Source organism: Macrobrachium nipponense, chromosome 6 (genome assembly GCF_015104395.2).
Source record: "Macrobrachium nipponense isolate FS-2020 chromosome 6, ASM1510439v2, whole genome shotgun sequence".
Taxonomy (NCBI): domain Eukaryota; kingdom Metazoa; phylum Arthropoda; class Malacostraca; order Decapoda; family Palaemonidae; genus Macrobrachium; species Macrobrachium nipponense.
This window is the reverse complement of record NC_061108.1, coordinates 107,431,385-107,452,188: the sequence shown is the minus strand read 5'-3', so window position 1 is coordinate 107,452,188 and position 20,804 is coordinate 107,431,385. Positions and strand designations below refer to the sequence as shown.

At 34.5% G+C, this 20,804-nt stretch overlaps 1 protein-coding gene across 2 annotated transcripts; it reads left to right on the top strand.

Annotated features, from left to right (window-relative positions):
* The first annotated feature begins 327 nt into the window (after nucleotides 1–327).
* LOC135216840 (synaptotagmin-1-like) lies at nucleotides 328–18,534 on the top strand. Of its 2 annotated transcripts, none has more exons than XM_064252349.1 (10): nucleotides 328–626; nucleotides 6,441–6,570; nucleotides 7,237–7,387; nucleotides 9,013–9,160; nucleotides 10,215–10,352; nucleotides 13,254–13,457; nucleotides 15,028–15,180; nucleotides 16,019–16,139; nucleotides 16,881–17,011; nucleotides 17,562–18,534. In XM_064252349.1, the coding sequence occupies exons 2-10, from the start codon at nucleotides 6,441–6,443 to the stop codon at nucleotides 17,832–17,834; spliced, it is 1,449 nt and encodes a 482-aa protein (XP_064108419.1). In that variant the 5' UTR covers nucleotides 328–626; the 3' UTR covers nucleotides 17,835–18,534. The 2 variants fall into 2 exon arrangements, with proteins under 2 accessions (XP_064108419.1, XP_064108418.1); XM_064252348.1 differs by having other exon boundaries at nucleotides 330–663.
* The last annotated feature ends 2,270 nt before the right edge of the window (nucleotides 18,535–20,804 follow it).

Below are 20,804 nucleotides of genomic sequence, written 5' to 3'. Positions count from 1 at the left end.
AATTAGATTTTATAATGTGGGTGTTCGATAACTGAGGCTAACCTCAATGTTGGTTGAAATAGTTTAGGGACCCATTTTCTGCGCGGGAACAATTCTCGTTTTCGTCGATGAAAGGGACCCGGACTTCATTCGTAACACCTGTGAACACCTGCAATGGAACCTACCTGCCTTTGACAACGTGCGGTGTGGGCTATTCATTTTCTATTTTGTTGAACAAATTCTAACGTTTACGAGTGTTGCCCCTCAGCAGCCAGTCATCACAAGGATACATCGGCGCATGAATTATCGAAGAGAGCTGAAAAAGTAACCAAGGTTTACAGAAATTAGCCAAAAAAATGAACACCAGTCAACTCTGAAGTCCCCTCCCCCCTTCCTCCATCCTCTCGCAAAGATGGAACACTTGTGCTCCAAACTTGTGATCACACAGTGGATCCGCCGAGTGTGTTTGTGTTAGTCATAATTTTCGAGCGAGTGACGCAAATCCTCATCGGAAAGGGACCGAGTGAAAAATAACTTTGACGTTGATGAGACTAATCTGGAATTCGTTAAAGTCGGTGTTTATGCAAGGAATTTTTTTGGGGGGAGAGAACTAGTGTGGGCTCTGGTCCCGTAGCTTGAGGAGTGAGGTGAGGATTACAGCAAGCTGTCAAGTTGCTTCTTTTTGTAAGTGACATTCGATTTGAGTTGGGCTTACAAAGGAAAGGTGTGAGTTGGTTCATCTACCGTTGCTCAATGCAGAGAAAAGCAACTCTTCGTAAATTCCTAACAAATATAGTTTACAGAACAACGGGTTGCAAATTTACACATTGTACTGTGAATGAATATATTTTCATAGCAACAGGGATAATATGGAAAGAAAACTAGAGCACTTCCTTGTAGGAAAAATAGGTTAAGTGTCTCTACCCATTTCCGTTGTCCCTACGATATTGGTTTTTTGCTCATTGTTTATGAAAATGAGTTTACCTGCTATGTAATGCTACATTCAAGTGCTTGCAGTAACATAGTTGTAATATTACATTTTGTTATAATATGTTTTGTGATTGCTAACGTGGTCTATTATGTAAAGCCTTGACAGAAGGGATACCAATAAGGTTTAGTGAACCAACTTTCACTAAACTCACGATTCATAAGATAGAAGAAAACAGAGATTGCTTTGATGAGTCCGCAAGACGTAAATGTCTACTCTAATTTACTATTTTTGAACTTAGATTCTCTCTCTCTCTCTCTCTCTCTCTCTCTCTCTCTCTCACATACATCCACAAACATATGCACATGCAATAAATTACAAGCTCTCATTCCAAAGAGTAATTATGAACTGACGGATACCATGCATAAAATGATAAATACACTATAATCTAATGTAGACAAACAAAAATAACAAAAAAGATAACGGCAAATTTCTCTCATCGGGATCAAACGCAAGACCTTGTTGCCGTTGAGTGACTGGGTGCAGCCAAATAGGCAATACTGGTTATAAACGAAAGTAGAAATTTATTTATATATTTCACACGTTATTTTCTGAGTTTATTTTCGTTATATTTACTCCATCGGGTAATTCGAAGTAAACACAGATATCTGGTCAAAGTAGGTCGAAAATTTGGGTAAAGCTCGTTGGTGTAAGGTGTTCAGCTTTCCCTGACAACGCCTCAGGTATACTGCTGTTTACTTGGGCAGGATGTCAAGCCCATAGCTGACCCGAAATGACCTGAAGCAAGTTATTGTTGGGCAGATCTGTTTCCAGTGATAACAATGATGACGGTAATGAGCCTGTTCTTCATTAATCACAAAATTTAAATAATAAAGAACCTCATAACGAAATAGGAAGGTGAAAAATGGCAGCGCTAAAAATGATTCATTACTTTATAAACTTTTCGGTACATTGGTAAAAATATCCAAGTTGAAAAGGTGATTGATTGTGATAAACAGAGAGCCCTCCATGTTTCTTCTAGTTTAAGAAGACGTAACCAGCTGGAAATAAACTGAACATAAGTACCTTATCTTCAAATGTCAACAAACGAACACCTGTTACTTTGCTTCATCTCGACAAGCCTCTGCTCCTGACCGGCTGTGTAAGCCATCTTCTACAAGATCTATCTGGACGCTGGTGTTTATCCCAGAATTTTTACTTCGAGAAAATGATACGAGATATTCGCGTGCTTATGGAGCCACCATGATATATCCCGGTCAGCGGATAAGCCAAGAAAAAGAAAAACGCGACTGACTAATGACTTTATGGAAGAAAGGGCAGAGTAATGTGCAAACGAAAAAAAGGAGAGACCAGAAAAAAAAAACACCAGGCTGCTGGTCTAATTGACAGGCCAAGAGTTAACTGACAGACAGAAGAATGTTAAAGAAATAACTTTGATGAAGACTGTCCAGAACAGGAGGGACATATTTAAAAAGATATGGATGATCAGGCATACTGCCAAAAAGCAAATAATGGAGGAAACGAACTTCGAATAAGAAAACAGACCGATAGCTGACGGGAAGACAATACCAGGCAAATGAGCGAAAAAAAAAATTTACGATAAGAGTTGGTAAGCGGTATCAAGAATGGAGCGTTGAGGCTAAAGAAAGAGCGACAATGATGAAGGGATATATATATATATATATATATATATATATATATATATATATATATATATTTATACATTTAATATATATATATATATATATATATATATATATATATATATATGTATATATGAAACTGACAGAGGATATAGATAAAAAAGAAGGATCACAGGTAACCAGGTGACGAAGAATCTAACAGAGGAAAATAATGAAGATGGAGCAATTGGTAAACAAGCATTTGGAGGCAAAACGTCGAAAAAGACACTGATAATATCGATCAACGGACAAGTTGACTCAAAACAATTGGCAAAGCTGCCAAGGGAGGGAATGAGAGAATAAAACAGTTAACAAGCAAAACGTTGACAAAGACACTGAACGAGGAAATGGATAAGCTAAAAGGCCGAGAGCCATCGACAAAGAAACCAGGAAGGGAAATATGAGGATCAAACTGACAAGCAAGCATTTGATAAAGATGCTTATTGAGGAAACTAATGTACAGTCAGGTTGATTAGCAAAAGTTTAAAAAGGAAATGCTTGAGGAAAGAAATGATTAATTGGTTACTGGTTACCTGTTGATCATAAGAAATAGATGAAGGAGCTGTTGACAAAGAAACTGCCAGAGGAAACAGGTGAAGGAAGAGGGACAAATGCTAGAAGTTGACGAAGAGATTAATTTAGCATAATGGATGTTGGAATAAATTGATGAGTCGATTATGATGGATGGATTATCAAAATTCATGTGATAGGATAAACCTCCAAGTAAATTACTGAAGTAACGAAATGGTTGTTAAGGAGGAGGAGGAGGATAAGGATAAGCACTGTTAATAATTTTAAAAATTTATATGTAACTAAATTTACTTAAGTAAGAGAATGTTTTGATATTAGCTTGTAAAATATTTAAACGTCTAAGATTTAATAAGTACGTTTAATTGATTATATTCATATGATGTAAACAGCAAAATATTTTAAAAGTATGATTCAAAAGAATAATTTCATTGGATGCTGTGAAGCATGATTATGGAAATACTCATAAAAAAGGAAATGGAAGGTGTATGATTAAGTTCAAAACTTTTATTATTATTAAGTAGACGAAACCTCTTCATATGGAACAAGCCCACAAGGGCCACTGACCATGAATTCAAGCTTCTAAAGAATATTGTGTTCATTAGGAAGACGTAAGGTGAAGGGAAATACAGAAAGTAGAGATCCCACTTATTAAAAAGGGGGAAAAATAATAATTAGACGAAAATGTATTAAAATGTAAGAAAATAGTATTACGATGGTAATGCATTGCATTTTCGCTTGAGAACAATACGCAGTAGAAAGAACCGCTATGAAATATATACTGGCTATCAGGTTAATGATACTGGAAAAAAAGCGGGAGAAAAATATAATTGCGAGAAATAGGTTTTTAGGTCACCTAAAAAAACTTGCAACAACAAGAGAAAACGAACGATAATGATTATATATTGGTAGTGTGTGGCAATCGAACTTGTTTTTGCTGATTTAGAAAAATATTCAGTACTTATTATCCTTTTCTTATATGGACGTTGTCTCTTGTTAAAGTTTGCTGAGAATGTTAATGACTTCTATGGTATATAATAATAATAATAATAATAATAATAATAATAATAATAATAATAATAATAATAATAATAATAATAATAATAATAATAATAATGAGAAATGTTTGAATCATTTCTTTCGTATATTGGACCTTAACAGCGGTAGGTATGGCTTATAACAATAACGTGTACGTATATGCTGTTATAGATCAAAATCATGACTAACTCATCTATAGCGGGAAAATGTCCAACACTTAAAAATATATTTATATTATATCAAGGACACCAAAAGTTCCATCACTTGAAGTACAAAAGCATGGAGTATAATTCTGGTTGACGTGCACATTGAGTGAAAGTATTTTTATTTTCATAATGAGTGACTAAATAAGCAGTGACCTGAAAATATTCAGTTCAAGGACTCAGGAAAGAATGTCCACTTAGGCAGATCGAGAGAGAAATGAAATTACAGTTAGTAGGTTACTATTCTCATTCAGGTTATTATTATTATTTTTACATTATTATTTGCCTTTGGTTAGGTTTTATTAACATCTAATTGGTGTCATGAGACATATCATTATGACTGACATAAAAACGATAGGGCAGCAATTTAAACAAACACACACACACACACACACACACACATACACACACACACACACACATGTATATACATATATATATTATACATACATACATATATATATATATATATGTATGTATAATATATATATGTATATATATGTGTGTGTGTGTGTATGTGTGTGTGTGTTTGTTTAAATTGCTGCCCTATCGTTTTTATGTCAGTCATAATGATATGTCTCATGACACCAATTAGATGTTAATAAAACCTAACCAAAGCCAAATAATAATGTAAAAATAATAATAACCTGGATGAGAATAGTAACCTACTAACTGTAATTTCATTTCTCTCTCGATCTGCCTAAGTGGACATTCTTTCCTGAGTCCTTGAACTGAATATTTTCAGGTCACTGCTTATTTAGTCACTCATTATGAAAATAGAAATACTTTCACTCAATGTGCACGTCAGCCAGAATTGTACACCATGCTTTTGTACTTCAAGTGATGGAACTTTTGGTGTCCTTGATATAATATAAATATATTTTTAAGTGTTGGACATTTTCCCTCTAGAAGACGTCTACAGACCAGGCAGACACATGCACTAGTTTTGCATTGCTTTTAAAATTTTAAAACTATAGGTGACCTTGCAGTTATATGGTCTCCGATAGAGAGAGAGAGAGAGAGAGAGAGAGAGAGAGAGAGAGAGAGAGAGAGAGAGAGAGAGAACTGTGGTCTATAAAGTTTTCCCCTTTAAACGGTAATTTATGCAAAATCCAGTTTAGATATTAATGTATTTAGGTCTCGGTATCTCGCGCTTTAATCCCAGGACATGCGAAAATGATTAGATAGATAGCTGCTTATTTTTAATCTTTGGTTCATATACTCGTCTAAATCTGCATCAAAACAACTTCTGTTTAGCAAATGCTGCACTGACAACATGTTATTACTATAGAAAATATCCTATTGCTTAAAAAAAACAATTTTATTAATGACACGCGTCTCAACTGAAAGCATCATATGCCTCTGTGATCCGTCGGCAATAATCTATAATCTACATTACTTTAGAAAATGTTTTGTTTTACATACAACTCCACAAAATACATCACGTATAAAATTTGGTTCAGTTTTCACGCTTTCCAACGTATTTGTAAGGTCAGAGGGGGAGCAACCAAAAATTTATTCCAAACCATTCTAAAGTAGAATTAATGTTATGAATAAAAAAGGGCAGAGTCCTACTGCATGAAGGCTTTATTGTAAATAGCAATAAATTGATCTTATTTGATATAAATATAACACAAACACACACACAAAATAAAAACAATAAAATAAATGTAAAAATATTATGAATAAAAATAAAAATAGAATATAATAATAAAAAAATATTAAGATATATATATATATATATATATATATATATATATATATATATATATATATATATATATATATATGCATACATACATACATACATATATATTCTTGAATGAAATATTTTATGATAAAAAGAGTAAATTATCTTATACAATGCTACAAAGTAGCCTATTGTCACCAACCTAAGTGAGATAGATCATAGATATCTTCTCGCTAGTTTATGGTGGGTGGCTTGTACGTACGTAATTCCTTTTACATGTATGTTTAAACAAACGCTTTGTTTATCATAAGAATGGTGTGTAACCTCGACGCACGGTAATATATGCACACACATTTTCTCCTTTTTCCCAGATGTTCATCTTACCCAGCTGGGGTCGGTGGGCAATGATAGCAGGGGGGATTACCATAGTGGCGCTGACTGCGTTGATTGTCATCTGCATCGTGGTTCCAGGATGTTTTCTGAACAAGATATTCTTGAATGGTAAGTTATAAATGTTATCATGATGTGAACACGTCTTTCTAGGTTCTATGGAGAAATAGGAAACCGATCTATTTTAAATCTATGAGTACTTGTTTTTTGATACATAGATGTTAGATTTAAAAGGATATAAGGCACATCTTTATTGGCTATGCAAGTATTTTTCTTACGAGGCATGGCTGGGTAAATTAGGAAATAGGAGCTAATTGAACCAATTTTAACTTCTAATTGAGAGTCGATTTCTTCTGGGAGTCTGGAAATGAGACCTCAGGGATCTTAATCAATCATATAATAGATCTATAGATGTGATGAATTTTAACATGAAGTGATGGTGTTGCCATATAGCTATTGCTCAAGGAAGACTCCACATGAAGATCGATGCAGTTTTCTTTTACTGATATTTCAGTCCTGAATTAAGGTGTGAAAAATAGATATATTTTGCTCCAAATAGTAGAGCGCTAGTTGATCAAATCCGTGAACCAATCAGAATGGTGAGCCTATCGACCTTTTCGTTCATAGCTTATAAATCTATATGAGAATCTCTCTCTCTCTCTCTCTCTCTCTCTCTCTCTCTCTCTCTCTCTCTCTTGTATATTATTGCTACTTCGATCATTTCGATACTATTCTTATAATTCTGAGACACAGCGGCTTTCTTCACTTTTTTTTCAGACGAAGACGAACGAAAGCAAAAGAAAAAGGCTGAAAAAGGTTCGCTCATCGAAAGGCAAGTCCTGTCTGGTGAAATCTTGGGCGACTGCAACTCGAATTTCTCCAAGGATGGCAGAGACACGGATTCCGTCCTCACTCATTCTACTCAGTCGTAAGAAGTTCTGATCTTATTTGTCATTTATGTTCTTGTTGGTATGAGAGAAAGATACTTTTATGTCGGTCGTCAGTACCAGTCTGAAAAACGTTCAAATTTTAGCTAACAATGATATCAATGTTCTAAAGGGTCCACAATAATGTAAAGTGTTAAGAGTCCGTGTATAATTTTTAAGACTTTACAAAAAGCTTTCGAACCCATCCCTGGGTTCATCTTCAGTCCAAATGAACTATGTTACAACATGTACAGAGGTAAATTTAAAAACAAGAGTCGTTGAAGATCGTTGACACCGGTCTTCAACGACTCTTGTTTTTAAATTTACCTCTGCACATGTAACTAATTGTTCATTTGGACTGAAGATGAACCCAGGGAAGGGTTCGAAAGCTTTTTGTAAAGTCTTAAAAATTATACACGGACTCTTAACACTTTGGGTTATTGTACACCCTTTAGAACATTATATATACTCTCGCGATAGAGAGTTTTTCCCTAATGATATCAATGTTCTGAAGGGTCCACAATATAACAGTTAAAAAAGATTTTGCAAAACATTATAAAAACTTTACAAAAGCTTTCGAACCATTCTCTGGGTTCATCTTCAGTCCATTTATTGACTGAAGACAAACCCAGGGAAGGGTTCGAAAGCTTTTGTAAAGTTTTTATAAAGTTTTACACGAACTTCTTACCAATTATATTATTTTGGATCCTTTAGAACATTTCATGAACTCTCGTAATAGAGAGTTTTTCTCAAATACTATTAATACCGATTACATACGGAACAAAAGCCAAGTGGATTTAATTTCTTAAGAATAAAATCTTAACTATTAATGTTATCGACTTATCAATTGGTGTTTTATGCAGATTCTTTAGTCGTTCAGTAAATGATGAGGTTATCTTTATTTAAATGATTTTTATACATAAATTGATCACTATTTTTTATTTTAATTTTATTGATCGTTGATGTAAATGAATGATCTTTTGCAAAGGCAGTCATTACAGGGAGATGATGGTTGTCACAGAAAATAGGCCTACAATGATAATGTGACATTAGCAACGAAAATACTAATAAAAATAAAATAAATAAAAAAAATTATTAAATGACAAGGGTTTTGTCAAATAAAGTGTTTTCACGAGCAGTTTTTTTTTCTCAAGAGGGAAATACACCTTAAAATTTTCTTGGAATTTTATAAGTAAAATATTTGCTAAATTTAAGGTGTTAGTTGAAAAGTAAACGTAATGGAGGGATTATTCTGTGTCTACCTATATCCCTATCTTTATCTACTTCTCCATACGTCTCTATATTATACGTGTACACACACACATATACACACACACACTCATATATATATATATATATATATATATATATATATATATATATATACTATAGTATATATATATGCATATATATACACACATATATATACGTAAACATTATATATATATATATTATAATTATATATATATAATAATATATATATATATATATTATATATATACGTATATATAAGCCTTCATGGCTATAAGAATTTGCTAGCCAATCATAACATCGATATAAAGCCTTGATGCCTTGATATACCAATAGTATGGCTTTTGTCACCAACCGTTCCCATTTTTCTCCAAAGCACCAAGTCCGTCAGCAACTCCAAAGCCACGGAGAAACATTCGATATCGAGCGTTGAGACCAGCTCCCTGCTCTCTTCCTTGGCGGACTCCAACTACTCCTCCATGTCCGAGTACAGCGGGAGGTCATCTCCTACTGTGTCATACCAGGTCAGTCATAAATTACTGGGAATAAAAACAGAATATGAGGTTCACGTTATTTTTCAGCTTTGTGAATTACTGGAAATAAAAACAGAATAGTAGGTTCACGTTATTTTTCAGCTTGAGTGATGTATTTATGTGAGTCAAAGTAATTTGTACTGTGTTCAATTGTTATTATACTTCATATAATAGTAATTTGTGTGTTAATATGGTCGTAAACTATATCAACAAGAGTGGACATGTTGATTTCGATGTCATTTTGCGCAAATGTCTGTTTGTACCTTTCTGCTTTTACTGCTTTTCTTTCTTTAATAATTTTTTTCTTTTCAATAAAATGTTTTCTTAGGAAATTAAGTGAGTACCACAAGAGGCCTTCATTCCATTTAACACAAAATGGGCAGAATATATGGTAATGTTTTTCATATAAAAAAGCAAGATTAAAAAAAATATATCCACCATCCTTCAAGTTAAACATGTTTTCCATGTTTCGAGCATACTCAATTTTTTTTCTTTGCCTCAGACCTTTTTAATTACTTCCTGAAATATCGTTTCTCCAAATCTACGGAACACTATCTTATGTGTTACTTCAACCATCACCTCTGTTCCACTGAATCCCTCGAGATGAACCTATTTATGGAACTTGGCAGTTCCTAGTATGCTGACATGGAGGCCTTCATCCTTTCGTTTCCGTTGCCCTTCCATGGGGTATTGCTATTGGGTTACTAGATCTCTGACCTCGTTGCCACTAATGAGGCATATGCTGCTGAATCACTTGTAAAAATTTCTTTATTTTTTTCCTAATCCTCAGCCATCCAGAAGAGAGAACAGCAGCCGCAGGAATATTAACAGCGTCTTCTACAGCTCCTGGCGTTTGGATTGTATCATCAATTATTCACAGCAATTTTCTCAAAAAAGAAAAAAAAAAAGAAAAAAAATTCCTTTTCTCTGAGCCAATAGTGTCCCAAGATGACTTCTGCTTGTCTAACTATTCTTCTGTCCTCGTCCTGATGAAGCTAGAGCTTCCTGTCCTAGCGCTGAATTATGCTGTACGTCTGAATTCCAGGGCAGCGTTGTAGGAAACGCCGTGAGTGGGGCCAGCAGCCCAATTTGCGAGGAGCAGGAGGGTCACTTGACTTTTGGCATTCAATATATCGCTAATACCCACGACGTCAACATAGGAAAATTGGTCATCACGGTTTTGGTAAGTCTATTAGTTATGCATTTATTTCTGCTGGTAACGCCGAAGTATAAAAACATTTGGGTGCTACTTTGGTGGACGGTCTATCTTCGTGTTTCTACCCTGTTTCGCCGTGTTTAGTGCTATAATAGATTCACATCAACCCTGCATTTGATATCTAGGCCAGTCCCTTACGACGCACCTGATTGGCTGTTGATAAGCCAATCTAAGGGCTGGAAACCCTCAGTCTCTCTCGAGAGTTCATATGGGTAGGATCTATGCTCCACCTCTCCTGAGGGATACGTCTTTCAAAAGTATCCTTCAGGAGAGGTGGAACATACATCCTGCCTATGTGAACTCTCGAGAGAGACTGAGAGTTTCCAGCAATGTCATTGACTTATCAACGGCCAATCAAGAGCGTCGTAAGGGACGGGCCCAGACATCAACTGCACGGTTGATGTGAATCTACTATAGCCCCTCAGGGATCAAATGTCTCTAAGTGCACTTGATCACATTTGATCACCGAGGGCCTAGTACTAAACACGTCAAAAAACACATTTGATCCCTTAGGTAGACTGACTATAGTAGAACCAACATTCGCTTCACCATTGTTTCTAAAACTCTTTGGTATTTTATATAGGTTTATATTCTCTACAACAACGGCAACTTCAAATGACGTTTAATCACTGGGATCATATGCCAAAGATATAATACTTGTTTTATCAAGTGGAAAAAACAACCATATGATAAGATAACTTATGTTGATGAAATTAAACGAAAAAAAGGTGGTCAGAAATACTTTAGGCTGAACTGAAGTAAAAAACAATTGTTCTTTTTCAAACTTACATTTTCGCATTATTCATAAAGTCGTTGATTCTCCATTTTTCTTTTAAACTGGAATTTGTGGAAGATCGCCTTTGACAGTAACCTCTTTAATATGAAAATCAACTGCAAAATTCATGTATTTTTTTATTTTATCGGAAATTGATTGAGAAAATCGTTTGCTGTTACTTGTCAGGAAAGCACACACACACACACATATATATAATATATATATATATATATATATATATATATATATATATATATATATATATATATGTAAGTGTTTACATAATAAAAAATGGAATGTTAGTCCCATATATATAAAAGATTGCTTGCAGGAATGTGATCAGACTAGAGACGCTAAAGATGACGTATACAATAAGTATGTAGGCTAAGATAACATGCCGTCATCTGTGGTCATTCATTTGTTTTGAAACAGTCCAAGCTCCCTGCTTGAGACAACTACCCCGACCTATAATTCAAACGGCCTACGTGATCCGTAGCGTGTCTCATTTTGATTGTGTGTTCGTATGAAACTATGTTCATTTGTATGTATGTTCATATGTTCGAACTACTGTCTGTTCCTTCATAACTTGTAACAGAGATGGTAGACGAGCAGAACAGAGTTAGCTATCGTCATTAGAAAGACCTGTACCTCTTTACCTAAGCTTTATCATGTAGAGGAATAGGATTAGTCATCATCATTGGCAGAAGCGATCAAGCTATCGTTATTAGAAGACTTGTACAATCATATCTGATCTTCAGCATGTAAAACTTCAGAAGAATACATATAGTTTTATATTTCGTGTTTTCTACAAGAACCTCCTCACCATGAGTTTAACACATCGTCGTAATAACCAACAAGATAATACCGACTTCGTAAATGATCTACAAACCCCCAGACACTCCATTGAAGATGGAAGTGCAATACCAACCGACTTAGCGTAAGATTATCGCTAGTCTAACATTACCTCATAGGGCGCCTTATCATACAAGGCACAAGCCCTATATATATATATATATATATATATATATATATATATATATATATATATATATATATATATATATATATATATATATATATATATATGACTGGTAAAAATGTTCTGTTACAACAGAATTCCATCTAATAAAAGAGCCCATAAAAACACCAAAATATAGAGAGAAAAATACTATATTTCAGAGACTGCTGTCTCTCCTTCAGGTAGATGAAGAGAGAGACAGCAGTCTCTGAAATATAGTATTTTTCTCTCTATATTTTGGGTTTTTGTGGGCTCCTTTTATTATATATATATATATATATATATATATATATATACTATATATATATATGTACATATATATATGTAAATATATAGATATATATATATATATATATATATATCATATATCATACATACATACATATATATATATATATATATATATATATATATATATATATATATATATATATATAGTATATATATATATAAATATAAATACAATTATATATACGTGTTATAACTCAATCAAGAATATATGGAACATGATGATAAAGGCAAAATCCACTTCTGAAAGAAAAAGAAACGATGGGGTACTACAATGCCTTTCGACGTCTTGTCCTTAACTTAGCAGACTAAGTTAAGGACAAAAAGTCGAAAGGCCTTGCAGAACTCCATTGTTTCTCTTTCCTTCGTGGACTTTGTCTTCATTTTTACGTATGTATATATATACAACACATATATATATATATATATATATATATATATATATATATATATATATAAATAAATGTTTTTGCCGTGATGGAAAAAAAATTAAAAAGCGAGATAGCCAAGCACTTTTGGTCTAGTTCGACCCTTTACGCAGCGTGCCTGAGTAAAGGGTCGAACTAGACCGAAAGTGCTTGGCTATCTCGCTTTTCATTTTTTTTCCTTCGTGGCAAAAAAACCTTTATTTATGCATAGCATCACGTTTTATATACTTCGTGTGAAGTTTATTGAAGTTATTCATATATATATATATATATAATATATATATATATATATATATATATATATATATATATATATATATATATATATATATATATTTTAAAATACCCCCATCTCCCAGGAAGGATCTGGTCTTTCGGGCAAGGAATACTTGGGCACCAGCTGCGACTGCTACGTGAAGGTGTTGGTCACCAGGGAACGCCGTTCTTTACGCAAGCAAAAATCGCCTCCGCTTTCCGTGTTCAGGACCCGAACGATACGGCACTCTCGCTGTCCTGCTTTCAACCAGTCCTTCATCATGGATGCCGATAAGAATCAGCTCAAGGTATTCGCATTCATTGATGTTTTTTCGTTATTACGTTCTTTGAAATTTTTCCTTGGTCTCGATGAAATTTAGACTGATAGTATAGTTTACAGTTTCTTATGTATGAAACTTCAGTGAAACTGGAGATATATTTTTGTTCAGGAGAACTGACGATACGATAACAAATACTCGAAAATTAGGGCCAATAATAAATATTCGAAAAAAGTGGCTTTGCATATCCACGCCACCCAAAAGTGGATATGTTTATTCTCTCCCCTTGCTTTAAACATTCATTTACCAAAGATGAATATAAACGATGTGTAAGGGATAGGGAATACTTACATTACTGGAGAAGCGCCGATTGTTCTTAGCAAAAAACAGAAAAACTGCGCTCATTGGGCTCCCAGACCTGTAGAAAAATAGATAGAAATGTATTAAAGAACAGGGGCAATGCATACAAATGCATAATTTTCTCTTTTAGAAAGTTGCGCCTGCATAAATACGTATACACGATTCTGTTCATAATATGCATAATATGCATATTGTGCATTCAAGGTTATGGCGATACGAGCCTCAGATTTGTTCTCTACAAATCTTTATTGATAGGCTTTAATTTATTTTGTATTCTTGGAAAGAAAGCATTTCAGGAAGACAAGTTTTTTGTTGAACTGGTCAAGTGTTCCTACAGTAGACAACACTTCCTGCGGCAGATAATTTGTGTTAAGAAATCTGATGGGCTTTTCCCACCATTCCATGAAAGCCTCAAGATTCCGATATCACTGTGAAATGGGAATGCTGTTTTAATGCCGCATCGCCGAGCAGTTTTTGTAATCTGAATATGTTATATTGAGTCTGACACATATCGAAAGGTTGAATCCATTTACTGATTAAAAAAAATTAACATTTACCCACATCCTGTTACTACCATCATCATCATCATCATTTCATATTTAATTTTAAAGTAGAGGCGAAAATATTTCCGTTAACCCTGAGAACATTGTCTTCAAGTTTGATTTAGATAACAGATACTGTTGTTGATGAAGACTTACAGAACACCTCTGATGCCAAAGCAACTGAACTTCTAGCAGCCATTTTACGAATTTCAAATAAGTCAGTATCCTTAATTAAATTCAACTTTATTGGGATAAATCAGAGAATAGATACTTTAGGAGAAAAGAACTATAATCATCACTGACCTGCATGAACTACAACCATTTTCAGAGTTATGTGATATGTAATTATGCTCTGTTTTTTTTTCATTTGTCTACCCGCCTGTGGTGTTTGCGTATGGTAACACTGCGTCCCGGGCTTTAGATAGTTACGCTATGTGTAAGTTTTAGGTAAATAAAAGGATATCTGGGTGTACATTTGCAACTAAAAAGTGTTTTACTAATTTGCTGTATGCCAATTTCACCGTTAATATCCGAAATAGGATATTATTATTATTGTTGAATGCAAGCTGAATGTAACTTACTAATGCCCGGGACGCAGTGTTACCATACGGATACACCACAGGCAGGTGGACAGATGGAAAAAAACAGAGTATAGTTTAAATGAGGACCATTTTGTTAAAATTTATTTTGCCTTTTAGGAACTCGTTGTAAAACTCATTGTGATGGACCAGGATAAATGGGCCAGCCCCTCTACCCTTGGGGAAGTGATTCAGCCCCTCAGGGACATCAAGAACCTGGCTTCCATTGAACACAGGACGATTCTCAACTTCAGCTTGAGTGAACCGAAGATTGTTAGTATAACACATGATGAGTTGGAATGGCTTTTATTAAGTAGATGATTTTAAGCTTTGTATTGGCTTTCATCTGTCGGTAATTTCACAATGAATGAAATGTTTTCTGCATGTAAAGAAAATTTCTCATTTATTCTTATATATGAAACGTCACTTTTTTCAATGCATTAGTTTATCTTTTGAGGAGACTGCAAAAACCTATGGTAGAAAATCTTTGGTTCCAAATTGATTCCTTTTTGAGTTTAGGGGTATCCCTTTAACTAAATCCTTTTTCCAATTCAAAACTGAAAAACGTGCTAAAATATCTCAGTCTCATAGGTCACATAGAATGAACGGAGTTTAATCAACTTATAATCATATTAGTTTCGCCGTTTTGTTTTGAGATTTTGAACACCCTGTGAAGACTCTTTGATGATAATATAGACATATTTGTTATTTACTTGATGCACGTATAATGTAAATTACACTGCGACGTTTTTGGTGATGAAGACTTTTGACTAATAATGCCTTTATGTACAATTCATTCAACTTACTATTTGCTACCTTACCATACAAAGTTCTGACATTTTGTTTAGTTTTGTATGGTGTTTTTACGTTGCAAGGAACCAGTGGTTATTCAGCAACGGGTCCAACGGCTTTACGTGACTTTCGAACCACATCGAGAGCGAACTTCTATCACCAGAAATACGCATCTCTCACCCCTCAATGGAATGGTCGAGAATCGAATTCGCTGCCACAGAGGTGGCAGGTGAAAACCATACCAACCACGCCACTGAGGCGTTAAGTTCTAATATATGATTCAATCTACTGACTATTCTCATTCTCCCCTCTCTTGTAGGACTTGGGAGAAGTTCTATTTGGACTGAGCTTCTTGCCCACCGCCCAGCGTCTCTCGGTGTCAGTCGTTAAAGCCAGTAACCTCCGATATCAAAATCTGGTGGAAGATCTGAACGACTTTCGTGAGTATCTGGTTTGATTCTCTATCACCTGTTGTTCGTACTGAATATTGTACAGGCATACTTTCCTTGTTTAAAAAAATTTTGTTTGTTTTGTTGCTAGAGGCCATTCATAATTCTAAAATGACTTTAAATGGCAAAAAGGAATGTAATCATTCGCATGTAGTAGATATTCGTGTGCATCTGGAATTACCAATGTTACTATGAGAGTTCATTCATGATTCGAAACCATTCTGTCTTTGGGAACATTAATGTGGTCAATCCTAAGATAAAAGCCGAAGCTAATATTCATTTAATCTTAATTTATTCAATTCGTCCACTGACAAATATTCCATACATTTGATTTAATTGTATTTCAGCACCATAGAAATTTTTTACTAATGATTTTATTTCATATTCAAATCAAGGCTGGCCAATTCTTTACATTTTTCTAACCATGAAGTGTCAAGGCATAAATTCTATTATTTTTTGGCACCTTCGTCAATACATTGCATCGGATAGCACTCAACGCTGACCCTGGCAATGACTTATTCCTCATAAATCTCTCAACCTCTTTATCAAGTACTATATATTACAGGGTACTATTTAATACTCATTCAATGATATTGTTTTGGAGCGTATCATACTTAATCTGCTTTATTTAGCCTGCTAAGAACTGATTTCCTATCTATTCTTGTTAATATCTTCAAATCAGTTTGCATAAGACAACCCAGCCTTCTATTTCTCTTTCCATAATATTCTCAGATCCCTTCGTGCGCGTGATGTTGATTAGCGGGTCTGGTCGACTGATCAAGAGGAAGAAAACTGGATGGCGTTCTGGCACGACCATTCCAGTCTGGAACGAGACGCTTGTCTTTGACATCACGCAAGCGCAGGTTAGCCTTCCAGACGGTCATCCAGTCGATTTCAAGCAAAATAATGTTTAATATTATCGGTATTTACGTTAATGGTATAGTCTTAGTTGTTTCCCCTCAGTTTTATTTTGATCCGTAATTCATTTCTACTCCTTTAATAATGCTAGGATAGTGATATACTTACTAGTATTGCTACCATCAATATACTTTTGCCCTTTTTTTATCTTGAATATCAATGTATCTCGTAGTTTCGTTATTCCTTTTCACATATAAATGTAATGTAATAGTGACTTTGTGCATGCAACGCCCCCCCCCCCCCCCATCGCCCCCGGGGCCGTCTCCATAAAGAGGTGGTTTTGGTTATGCACTTTTAAATACTCAGTTGCTAGAGACTAATATAAACGATATGTATGAGCTAGTGAGTTCAAAACTAGTAACAACAACAATAACGGCTTTTGTTGCTATTATTATTATTATTATTATTATTATTATTATTATTATTATTATTATTATTATTATTATTGTAGTTGTTATTGTTGCTTTTACTGTCATCTAATTATCTCGCCTACAGATGGAGCACATGACCTTTATCCTAGTACTATGCACTCGACACCAGCTTCCTCTAACACCGTGCAGCTCCGACACCCCGTACCAATCGATGGAGACCTTACCTGACCTCGCTCTGAGTTCCGATGAAGCCGATCACGGGCCTCAGAGGAACGACAGGTACCTCGGGAAAGTCGTCCTCGGCTGCAACGTCCGCAACGAGGATTCCAAGAATCACTGGAACGCGATTTTAACGTGCCCAAGGAAAGTGGCATCTCAGTGGCATCCTCTGAGATAGGAGAAGTCTAGCTAGAGAAGGGATCTTTTTAGTTGTGTTGGAAAGAATGAAACTTTTGATGTTTATATTCGCATATTAGAATGCTATAACTTTATATACAGACAGACATGTAAACATATACATATATTTGTATACGTATATATAGATATGTATATATATATATATATATATATATATATATATATATATATACATAATACAGGTTGAATGATTGATTGATTGATTGATGGGGGCAAGGTCAGATCAAACTTTGTCGCTTCTGAACATGTCCCCAATGTCCTGCCACTGTGCCACAGTACTCATACAGACACATCTTGCCTGTGTTGACCCAAGCAGTTTGTTACGTATTAGGTATCTAGTCGGATTTTGCGAGTCACTTTCAAAATTCAAATAATATATCATTGGAATGACGCCTGTGCCAAAAATGACTAACTGATAACATGAAAGATGAACATTCTCGAATCACTCCTTTCAGTGAAAACTCACGTCTGTTAAAATACTTGTCCCTCTGCGTGCAAGGAACCAACAGTGAAGGTTTGGTCTTTACAATTCTTTTGGGGCTCCGATCCTTTAAGCAATGAATGGTATCTCTAGCAGTTGGTCAACTATGGTGGGACAGAGATTGGAAAGCGAGTAGGAAGCTCATCCCGAAATATTGGCATTAATTCGATGCGAAGAAAATGGTGTTAACATTCAAACACACACATATAATATATATATATATATATATATATATATATATATATATATATATAGTATATATATATATATATATATGTGTATATATATATATACATACATATATATATATATATATATATATATATATATATATATATATATATATATATATATATCTATATATATATATATATATATATATATATATAAATTACATATATATATATATATACATATCATATATATATATATATATATATATATATATATATATATATATATATATATAAAATTGTGCGTGTGTGTGTAAAAAATGTTTCAACAAAAAGCTGTTAGCTCTAAATACCTCTTCCAATTTTCACCAGCCATTTTCTTATCATTCACAGTACATTATATTGTTTAGCGCTCCAGTGCGACCTATAATTTCCTCATCAATTATTATTCCCTTCTCCATTCACCTGTTTCCCATTCATCCTCAAAACTCTGCTCTTGCTTATCTTTACCCTTAACCTTTTCCTCTTTCAAATACTTTCGATCTCTTTCTCTGCTATCTGCATTTTCTCTTTACTTCTCCTCTTACTATTTCCTTGTTATCTGCGGACTTCAGCCACTACATGTCCCATTCACTTTCCATCTTATCCCACAGTTTTATACCTACATCTATTGTTATTACTCCAGGTTCTTATAACACTCCATTCATAAAGCTCAGGATATACAACAAACCAATGTCACAGTCCCATTTTAACCCCAAACCAGTCACTCTCCCTTTTACAAAAACTGACGCATACCTCACTTGTGTGAGTATTACACAGGCCTAAATATAGACTTGTATACGTGTGCAGGTATACATATACAGGACATTATCCTGTTTTTGATACTCTCTTCTATATCTAGTTCATATCTTATGCATAATTATTAAGAATTGACCCAAGGAATGTGGAGAGTTATTGATGGTCTGTTTAAAAGGTTATCCAGAAAAAGATTTTATCATAAGATATATCATAAGCTTAAAGTAGCCTCTGCTGAGAGAGGTGTGTGGATTTAGATACTCTTATGTATACCAGGATTTTAGATTATAATGGATTGTTTTAATCTCTGTCTAATGTTTTTCTAGTGAGACTTTGGCGAGTGTTGCTTCATTCATTGTAATATTTTGTGAACGGGACGTTCACTGTCTTCTGTGAAATGAAGGTGGAAAAATAAAACTTTGAATAAAAAGAATAGCTAGTTTTTTCGGGCCCTCTGTTTCATATTCTTCAGTAGTTACGTTTGTTGGTTACTATTTTTACCATCTATGAAGCCCACGAAGACCAATCACATTCTTCAGTGATCACAGGACACGCCACCATTTCTTGCGTACCTAGTCTTATCGCATTGTCAAACCGGAACCTGTTGTAAATAATCTGTTCTCGTAGAAATTTGTTCTATTTATCTTTCTTATTACGATGTTAACATTATTCCCCTTAAAGCTTCAGGATTTTAATTTTTCTATCCAATATTCTACGAGGACTTAAAAGAAAAGAATTGCCATCTATAATGTTTCTGAGCTTACGGTAAGGTAGTATCCTATTACCTCATCAATAGAGTTCACTGAAACCGGGCAGTGGAAGGATGGTGGTAGGGGTGGGGGGTTGGTGGTTTGGTGGGGGGGGAGGGGAGTAGGCGTATAGTGAAACAAATGTACAACTTAATCAGTTTAATCTTACTAATCGTAAAACGATTATTCTTGTTGTCTCCATGATGACATTGCAAAAAGGGATCGAAATGGAACTTATTTTTTGTATTTTCGTTTGATAAGAGTTAAGCCACTGGATGGTATGTGAATGGAAGAGTGATTCCTTTTCCTAGGTACTTTTTATTTGTTTGTGAAAGTGTTTGTAAACCATGTCTACTCTTAAGTTTGTTTCTATGAAAAATGATATAAAATACTATGACTTATAGATAAGACAGTTTATACTCTCAGAGCATACGATGCCAACAGACTGATGGAGTTATAAAATACGTCCAAGAAAAATTCAATAAAGTGAATGTTAAGAAGCTAGGTTGTGAGATATAAGGAATGTCGAGGAAATGTAAAGATAGGTCGTAGCAGGGATGGTGAATGAAAAAATGCCACAAATTGGAAAAAAATGTATATACAAAATTCACATACAGTTCTAGTTCCTTCCTCAGTGTGGGTTTTAGTGAGTCCACACTGAGAGAGCCCATGACGCTCCAAGAGTGTATGTGGATATTATAAATATATTTGTTCTCCAATTTGTGATTTTTTTTTTAAGTTTAAAAGTTATT

What these genes read in the sequence shown, in the direction of transcription:
- LOC135216840 (XM_064252349.1), top strand. Translation starts at nt 6,441, where the DNA reads ATGTTCATCTTACCCAGCTGGGGTCGGTGGGCAATGATAGCAGGGGGG. An exon ending in GAACAAGATATTCTTGAATG is followed by an intron (nt 6,571 to 7,236) that starts GTAAGTTATAAA and finishes CTTTTTTTTCAG; the next exon opens with ACGAAGACGAACGAAAGCAA. An exon ending in CTCACTCATTCTACTCAGTC is followed by an intron (nt 7,388 to 9,012) that starts GTAAGAAGTTCT and finishes TTTTCTCCAAAG; the next exon opens with CACCAAGTCCGTCAGCAACT.